Genomic DNA, 9,789 nt, shown 5'->3' on the forward strand with positions numbered 1-9,789 from the left:
ACTCCTGCGTCTTCGTCTGTTTCATCCTATTGCTTGCCATCCTTCCGTCTGATGTTCTAAATCAAATTTGTGCTTCAGAATGACTTTTTAAAAATTGATTTGACAGCTTTATAATGAATTGGTTCTCCCAGCCTCTGCTTTCCTAATTGGTTGTGTTGTGCATTAGGCTGCCATCTTGAAAGAGTAATCTCAGATGAACACTCCCACAATTCCAACTGGTGACTTTGTAGTTTCTTGTAACAAATTCAATGTAATATATGTTAATATCAAGCAGCACTTGGTTTATGTGACTTATTGTGCACATATGACAGGCTTTGCACTAATTTTACAAGTCTTTAAATTTCAATGAAATTTGTTATTTTATAAATTTAAAGAGTCTGATGTCTAAACCCAGTGACAGTTGTAAAATATTTGAAACTTACTTTTATCTGTTGATTCGTACAAGGTAAATGTTTATTCTCGGTGGGTATATGCGAAGCTGGGTACATGGTTCCATTGTGAGACCTCTGAGGGGTAAGTAGGTGTATTTGCATTTAAACTTCCAAATGTGGGTATCTCTTTCATATTTCTTGTTACAAAACGGCAAGTAATCCATATGCCTGAATTGTCTTGAAACATGGAAATTTCCTGAAATTTCTTTATCAAACAAAGAGCTCTTAATCTGAACATTAAGATTCAACAGGTTCCAGTGGACAGAGTTTATTTCAGTAAGCAGATGACGACACACACCACTGACAGACAGCCACTCCAACAACAGGGTGACAAGACACATGGAAATTACACAGCAGTCGTGAGGAAACTAAATCTCAACAGGTCCTCCAGTAGCTGGTCTGTGATCAGCAGTCATGCAGTAAGGAGTCAGATTGATGTTCATTAAGTGCATCCTTACACCATGACACATATCAAGATACGTATCCTCGTCATGCAATACATGAATATAGTTACCTCTTGCTATGTACCAGGGTTACAACTTAACACTAGCCCGCTAGCCTGGGCAGCGTTAGAAATTGACACTAGTCCTGAAGTTCAAGTTCAAGTTCAAGAGGTTTTATTGTAGTCCTTGCCAAACTGCACAATTGTTAAGGTATCATGTGGACTAGTAGAAATTTGCCATTTTAAAGGGTTTTGCTATGTTATCATTATAAGGACTAGTGGATAAAAAATGGTAGTTTCTGCTGCCGCTGGGCCTTGTACAAATTACTGCGGGCAACTAAACACTTCCCAATTTCCCCATTGTTTTAACATCACCCTGGCATTTTATCTTTACCCAAGCTAGTAAAGCTTTTGAGTTTAGTTCTAACCCTGTGTACCCATGCTCTGTGATACATATTGGTACAGTCACCTTATGATACATACCTTAAGACTGATTCACACTGATATAGTTGACTCATTATACGTATCACCTGCTGGTGATATCGTTTTACTTTAAATCTACAATACAGGCTGCTTGGCCCACCTGCACAAAACGATCTTAGCGCTTAGACTACATAACACCTACACTTCAACACGGACAAACAATGACTGTAGGGCTAAGATTACTTTGTGGAAGTTGGCACGGGTGACCTTGACCTTTGAGAAGGTTGACCTGGAAATATGGCCGACTTTCAACCCTGTTGCTTCAAGCATGCACACATACATTCTTAACATATGTAGAATAAATAGATAAGATTATATTACACCAGTCCTGTCACAATATACAACTAGCTGCTCACATCATACATGGCATACAAAAATACAAGATGATACACACATCACAGAACGAAACAACCCATTCGGCATGGCTGCCGCTAACAACTTGTGCAAACCTCGCATTCATGGACAGTACACTTATAACCAGGCATATGGTCAACCATCCGATGACATGCTGACCTTTGGTGAGATCACATCAGGGGGCAGAGTGGTCCAGTAACAAATTCCCTTTTCGGAGTTGCATCCCTTTGGCATGCCAGAAACCTTTGGTTGTGGGTTTGGATCCAAGATTCACCCTTATTATGTTTTAGGTTTGTTGGCACCATGCCTATGCTCCTGGATTTCACCCAAAGTGGTTAATGTCAAAGACCCTCCTCCCAAATAACGCTGCTTTGAACAGTATTTCCATTTATGTTAGGGCCTGTCAGCTTAATTTGGGAGAAAAGCCCAAAGTGATGCAGGTCTTTGACATTAACCATATCGTAGAAATGACAAAAAATATCATTTACATTCAGAACAGCCCGATTAAATTCATTTTCAAGATACAGGAATCAGACATGTTGGTCTGATATTCAATTGTATCAAGAACTTAGAAGCTTTGGCGTTGGCTCATAAGAGAGTTCATCTGATGTGATGTTGGTGTTCTTAAGTCTTCGTGCAGAGCGGTATTGTATCGGAGTAAAAGATCTGATTTTAATGGGACTTAAAATCCCCCAATTTCCATCCAAGAATCAGCTCAACTCTGCGCAGTGTTTCAGCTTCATGTGAGAAGAAGACCCAATGAGACACAGGTCATATGAATTTACCACTTATGTAAAACCTGGAGCAAAGTGCTGACTAACCAAGAAACATATCCGGAATTTAAACCCACAATCAGCAGATCATGGCACAGCTAAGGGACACAAACCTATTCACTGTGCCTTAAACCACTGAATCACACATGCCCCTGAACCATGCAAGAATGGGGAATGTGTCAATCCAATCTCATCAGAATCAGATCTAAGTTCTCGCTATCGCTAAACAAAGATCTGAGGACATCCCATTATGGGTCATGTCAAAACGACCTTTCGCGAACTTTGACCGATCACTGAAATGACGAACAAGTTGACATCAGTCAATTAGAAAGCAGCTTTCTCGAGTTTTACAACACTCTTTTTCAACCTGGCGACTTCCATTTCAGACTATACTTGAAAAATATATTGACACAGTTCTTGATTAAAATTTAAAAAACTGATCAAATGAACATTCCTGAATGTCTATTATATGGTTGAGATTGTATGACAGTGCTTCCCATGTACTGTGGAATGCCTCTTTTCTTTAAATGTTTCTCCCATGGAAGCGAGAGATAGGCGATGATTTTGACAGAATCAGTCGTACAGGCCGTAACTGTCGTTCGGAATACCCTGTGTTAACGTTTTTGAGGTTGCATGATTAGAAAACACATTCCGACTGTCACTTTCATGATCTGGTAAGTGACGATCTGATTGGTTGGATGAAAGGTCGTTCTGACGTGACCCGTAGTGGGATGTCCTCTGATCTCTGTTTAGCAATAGTGAGAACTAAGATCCGATTTTAATGAGATTGGTGTCAATCATTCTTTACAAAGAACTTTTACAGGAATTAAAATTTGGTTCGCATCAGGTTTTAATTGAAGTTTTCGAGAAGTTGACTAATGGTGAAGTAGAATTATCTTTAATCAACCTTGGCCAAACTGATCAATATATATCAAACTTGGAAAACCAAACCACAACCAGTTTAGGCATGGTCATGTGATCACTGTGCTACTTAAGTTCACCAAGACACTAGTCTCCAATCAGACGTTCTCAAAAACAGAATTGCCCAAAATGTATTTACTTGTTTGCATTTTTATCTGAAAACTAAAAAAGTAGAACAGACAATTTGCCATATTTCAAACTGTACTAAGCTAAACTATGTAGTGTATAAAGTTGACTGGGTTGACCAGGTGAGCTAAACAAAGTGCTTGAAAATATTCCAAGTAGCACAACAACATAACATGTAAACAAAAACAAATATTACATTCTCCACAACAGTTTACATGGAAATGTAGCTCACCTGGCCAAATCAAAACACTTATTGACCAACATATTCAATTACTGAAAAATGTTTCATGTACATGTAGCAGTAAGCACTTCAGTTGGGTACACGTAGCATGAAGCCCTGCTGTAGGGAAGATGTAGCACTAAGCCCTTCAGTAGGGTACATGTAGCATTAAGCCCCGCCGTAGGTAAGATGTAGATGTACGCCCTTTAGTTGGGTAATGTAGCATTAAGCCCTTCAGTAGGGTACATGTAGCACTAAGCCCTTCAGTAGGGTACATGTAGCACTAAGCCCTTCAGTAGGGTACATGTAGCATTAAGCCCTGCTGTAGGTAAGATGTAGCTGTACGCCCTTTAGTTGGGTAATGTAGCATTAAGCCCTTCAGTAGGGTACACGTAGTATTAAGCCCTGCCGTAGGGAAGATGTAGCATTAAGCCCTTCAGTAGGGTACATGTAGCATTGAACCCTTCAGAAGGTACATGTAGCATTAAGCCCTGCCGTAGGTAAGATGTAGATGTACGCCCTTTAGTTGGGTAATGTAGCATTAAGCCCTTCAGTAGGGTACATGTAGCACTAAGCCCTTCAGTAGGGTACATGTAGCACTAAGCCCTTCAGTAGGGTACATGTAGCATTAAGCCCTGCTGTAGGTAAGATGTAGCTGTACGCCCTTTAGTTGGGTAATGTAGCATTAAGCCCTTCAGTAGGGTACATGTAGTATTAAGCCCTGCTGTAGAGGAGATGTAGCATTAAGCCCTTCAGTTGGGTACATGCAGCATTAAGCCCTTCAATTGGGTACACGTAGCATTAATCCCTTCAGTTAGATACATGTAGCATTAAGCCCTTCAGTTGGGTACACGTGGCATTGAGCCTTTCAATTGGCCCTTCAGTGGGGCACATGTCACAACAGGCCCTTCAGTGGGGCACATGTCACAACAGGCCCTTCAGTGTGGCACACGTCACAACAGGCCCTTCAGTGCGGCACATTTCACAACAGGCCCTTCAGTGCGGCACATGTCACAACAGGCCCTTCAGTGCGGCACATGTCACAACAGGCCCTTCAGTGCGGCACATGTCACAACATGCCCTTCAGTGCGGCACATGTCACAACAGGCCCTTCAGTGGGGCACATGTCACAACAGGCCCTTCAGTGGGGCACATGTCACAACAGGCCCTTCAGTGCGGCACGTCACAACAGGCCCTTCAGTGGGGCACGTCACAACAGGTCCTTCAGTGCAGCACATGTTACAACAGGCCCTTCAGTGGGGCAAATGTTACAACAGGTCCTTCAGTGGGGCAGATGTCACAACAGGTCCTTCACTCAGTGGGGCACATGTCACAACAGGCCCTTCAGTGCGGCACATGTCACAACAGGCCCTTCAGTGGGGCACATGTTACAACAGGTCCTTCAGTGGGGCACATGTCACAACAGGCCCTTCAGTGGGGCACATGTCACAACAGGTCCTTCACTCAGTGGGGCACATGTCACAACAGGTCCTTCACTCAGTGGGGCACATGTTACAACAGGTCCTTCAGTGCGGCACATGTTTCAACAGACCCTTCAGTGGGCGTATGTTACAACAGACCCTTCAGTGGGGCACATGTCACAACAGGCCCTTTAGTGGGGCACATGTCACAACAGGCCCTTCAGTAGGGCACATGTCACAACAGGCCCTTCACTCAGTGGGGCACATGTCACAACAGGTCCTTCAGTGGGGCACAAGTTACAACAGGTCCTTTAGTGCGGCACATGTTACAACAGGTCCTTCAGTGGGGCACATGTCACAACAGGTCCTTCACTCAGTGGGGCACATGTCACAACAAGCCCTTCAGTGGGGCACATGTCACAACAGGTCCTTCACTCAGTGGGGCACATGTCACAACAGGCCCTTCAGTGCGGCACATGTCACAACAGGCCCTTCAGTGCGGCACATGTCACAACAGGCCCTTCAGTTGGGCACATGTCACAACAGGTCCTTCAGTGCGGCACATGTTACAACAGGTCCTTCAGTGGGGCACATGTCACAACAGGTCCTTCAGTGGGGCACACGTTACAACAGACCTTCTGTTGATAGATGTAGCATCAGGAAATAATCTGAAGTTTTTTACATGACATTGTCTGTTCAAATTGGAAATGAAATTTCACTCATAAAATTTCATCCTCATGATTCATGTGCATTTTCAAAGCAAAAAACTGTTCTGACATGATAGCTAACATATGGCAAATAGTTTCCTCCATACAACAGACATATACATTGATGTGCTTGACATTTGGCATAACTGCCCCCGCCACCACAGGTTGCACTGGTCAGAAAACATATTAGGGGTGTCAAGATTCACTGATGTATCAATGCACTGTGATGCAATTACACCTGACGATACAACATGATACGCCTACCCATGTATCAATTCATGTATCAATTCTGTATTAAACAGTAACACCTACAAAACTTTGACATAACACTGAATAATACAACTTTGGCTAGCATTATATTATTGACCACCACAAGGTTCATCTGATTTTATAATACTGTTGGCAAATCATTATAACAAGCCTAAATTAGCAGGCATAAGAGTTAAGCCACAAACAAGCTGAAAGCAACCTCTTCTCCGCCTGGTCACATGTAGAACTTCATGCAAAAATTGGCCAAATTTAATAGGTATTGCAGTATGTATCATATCGTGATTCAAGTACAGTGATAAGTATTTACACCTAAGTAGAAGACCCGTGAAGATCCGGGGTGGAATGGGTCTTCAGCAACCCATGCTTGCCGTAAAAGTCGACTATGCTTGTCGTAAGAGGTGACTAACGGGATCGGGTGGTCAGGCTCGCTGAGTTGGTTGATGCATGTCATTGATCCTAACTGCATGACTGTCATATAGCTGGAATATTGCTGAGTCCGGCGTTAAATAACAAACCAAACCAACCAAAACCTAAGTAGACACATTGTGACACCCCTAAAATATACAGATGATGTTCAGAGATAGCAAACAAGCAAGTCAAAGTGTAATGTGTGCAATGCCATTCCACGATCAACACTGTTCTGATTCATCATTATCCGATAATGTAAATTCGGAATCAGTTTTAAGATATAATCCACCCTAAAGTCACACAAATTCTTCATGGAAAAATCATCTTCATCAGTTAATAATAATATGCCACATTTTTAATGAAGCATTCATCTTGTGTCCCCCATCTCTTGGTTACATCTTTTGCATGCAACATTCATCGTTCTGTGTCATACATCACTACAGGGCATTCATCACACATTATGTTCAGAAAGGGCTGAATTTCCACATGTCACATATCAAGTTCATGAAGGATTCGTTGCAACATGTCTGACATGTTCACAGAGGATCTCCTCATTGTGTCACACATCATGTTTACGGAGTTGTTCTCCTGGGTCAGTCTGTGGCTCAGTCTGTTCCATGTCCTCCTGTATCTGGTTGTAAATCTCAGTCTCAGTCTCCTGCAACCCTGCTCTCACATCCTCAGCAGCGTCAGCCTCCCTCTCAGAACACGTCTCACTCAGTCCCCGTGGTCTCACCCTTGTGAATACCTCCGACCCATCAGCACCCCCTAGTCCTGCTCCGAGGGTCACGTCAGCTGGCCTTGCACCTGGGGGCCAGTCCTGAGGACTCGTTGAGAGAATGCTGGGATCTCCAAGCCTCAAACGCTCTAACTGCATAGTGAGATCTTGTTCTGAAGGTACAGACGTTGTGGGGGGACTTTCAGCAGGGGTCTGGGGAGTCTGGGGGGTATTGTAGGGGGTGGGCGGAGACAGGGAGTTGGTATACCCAACAGTGCGGTCCATTGGATGAATGGGAATGGGGACCATGATCTGATGAGTTGTTGGTGTCGTCGTCTCGTCACCATCTGCACCAGGGCGATCAGAATCACAATCTCGCCCCACACCAGCAGAGCTACCATTGCTGCCAAACTTGAGCCCTGCCACACCCTTCTTTCCAGGCAGGTTAACTTTATCTCTCTTGACGCGCCGCTTCTTTGTTCGATCATTTCTCTGACACTGTATCATCTTCTCCAAGTCAATAAGATAAACATAGCCTGCAATCAGCAGTTCGAATGTCTTCACTCCCTTCTTGTAATGGCTCTCCATGTCACAGCTTGTGCGATCGTCATACTGCCACCATCCGTTCTGGCCCTCATAGAACCACTGGTACTCTTCATCAAACACTTTAGTTTGCTGCAGGTCGCCTTTCCTTACCAGGTTGGGGCGACAAAAAAAGTCAGACGGGATGTCTTGGCGACACAGGGCACATCGCTTGCTGCGGCTGGCAACGCCCTTGACACACAGGAAACAGAAGATGTGGGAACACGGCAGCTGGACTGGGTGGATACAGGTCTGTAGGCACACCGGGCAGTCAGGGTCATCGCCATCCTCTGAAATAAAACATCCTCAATTCAGATTCATGATATGCATTGGTTACATGTTTTTGAACAAATGAAAGTTGGGAAGCTGTTAAGTTACAGGTCACAATGGTGTGAGGCAAGGGTTGCCTAATTTCAGTTTTATCACAGTTATCTGTTACTTAAGAAATCTGGATTAAGAAAACCAGTGGTTAATAGCATGAGCAATACTTCACACTGTAAAGGTATGATGAAAACAAAAGATATTAGCCAATTCCACATTTAAACCAATGGATCAGATGGCTGCACAGCTCTAAATGGTGCAAACAGGTCTGGGATGGTACTCATTCAGTCTGTGCCAAAAACATTCAAGTCTACAAGCCTAAACTTGGAATTTTAATAGCTGAGTTAACTAGATCAAACTCAGTTTTTTTTACTAGACTTGGGCTTTGAACTAGCTCACGACCATAATCCTCCCACATACACCTGTAGAAATTAACCTGGAACACATACTAGGCCTGTAGCTACAATACTGAACATGTAAGGGCAATTAGGACACATAAAAAGATTGAAATATGAAATTCCATGAGCCCTCGGTGTATACTCAACATAAGACAAACTGGGTTGGACTAGATGGAATGTGTGCGGAATATTCCTACATATATTGTGGTTTTTTGGTAGGCCCCTATATCATTGTTCAGTGTCACCATCCTTATGTTAGATTCTGTACATAAACTATCCATACCAACCGTCGCATATTGATTAATAAAACAAATATCACATTTCTGACTCAAACATAAGAAACATGACACAGTGTTAACACGCCATCAAACAATTTTACAGAACAAAACACATGACTAAAAGTCAGGAGCCCTGAGATACGGGGATTTTAGTTTGTAGATCAAACCTGCGTCATCTTCCTGTCCTCGGTCGTTTTCTCCACCATTAGCAGGTTTCAAAGAGACATGGATGTCTGTTGTCCTGTCACCATTGCTTTCTGTGGACATTTTTCTATTATAAAGGGAAATTTCAGTATTAATCCCCCTCCAAACTAGTCCTACAAGCGGATATAAATTTACAGGAATATTTTCAGAATGACATCTTACATCGTTCCTTTAGGCGACCCAACTCCTTACACACTGTTAAAACTGTGTTCAGAGTTTACAGGGTCTGTTTTTCTATGACTGGTTGTTTGTTTGAAAGCGCAAACGTCAATTTATCTCTAAGACACTGTGTCAAATATGACATTTACCAGTTTGATAATCGAGAATATTTTGTAAAAGATAGTGCTTGAAAAGTTATATTGAAATTGGAAACTATAATATAGCTGGGTACATAATGATGCGAATATACATACTCGGACAGATTTATAATCATTGTATTTGTTTGTAGAAGACTGTTGCCGCGGGATAAATGCGCGGCCGCTAGATCATCGGTGATGATCTTGAAATTAACTGCCGCCAAAGGTATGGCTAGACAGAAACCCAGTCTGGTATCAGACATAGGATTGAAGCTTACGAAATAAACTGCTTTGTTGACGTATATAAATTAATAAATCATATAAGAAGAATATAATAGGCTTATAATGTATGGTAACATGCAAACAGGTTACAAGTAAATGATATTATGTTGAAATTTGATTCCATATCTGTATTGTCAGTATTCCATTTTCCGAC

General features: G+C 42.5%; 1 protein-coding gene across 1 annotated transcript; it reads right to left on the reverse strand.

Moving 5' to 3' along the window:
- Positions 1-683: 683 nt before the first annotated feature.
- On the reverse strand, positions 684-9,255 carry LOC124111779 (E3 ubiquitin-protein ligase rnf146-like). The gene is made up of 2 exons (XM_046471586.2): positions 9,021-9,255; positions 684-8,146 (listed from the first exon to the last, which is right to left on the reverse strand). The coding sequence occupies exons 1-2, from the start codon at positions 9,118-9,120 to the stop codon at positions 7,116-7,118; spliced, it is 1,131 nt and encodes a 376-aa protein (XP_046327542.2). The 5' UTR covers positions 9,121-9,255; the 3' UTR covers positions 684-7,115.
- Positions 9,256-9,789: the final 534 nt, after the last annotated feature.

This window comes from Haliotis rufescens, unplaced genomic scaffold (assembly GCF_023055435.1).
Source record: "Haliotis rufescens isolate VD_foot unplaced genomic scaffold, xgHalRufe1.0.p SCAF_2, whole genome shotgun sequence".
Taxonomy (NCBI): Eukaryota; Metazoa; Mollusca; class Gastropoda; order Lepetellida; family Haliotidae; genus Haliotis; species Haliotis rufescens.

Bases quoted from the DNA above. Each gene is read 5' to 3' on its own strand.
- LOC124111779 (XM_046471586.2), bottom strand. From the start codon at position 9,120: ATGTCCACAGAAAGCAATGGTGACAGGACAACAGACATCCATGTCTCT. The intron at 8,147-9,020 runs GTTTGATCTACA...GTTTTATTTCAG, and splicing joins AGGACAGGAAGATGACGCAG to AGGATGGCGATGACCCTGAC.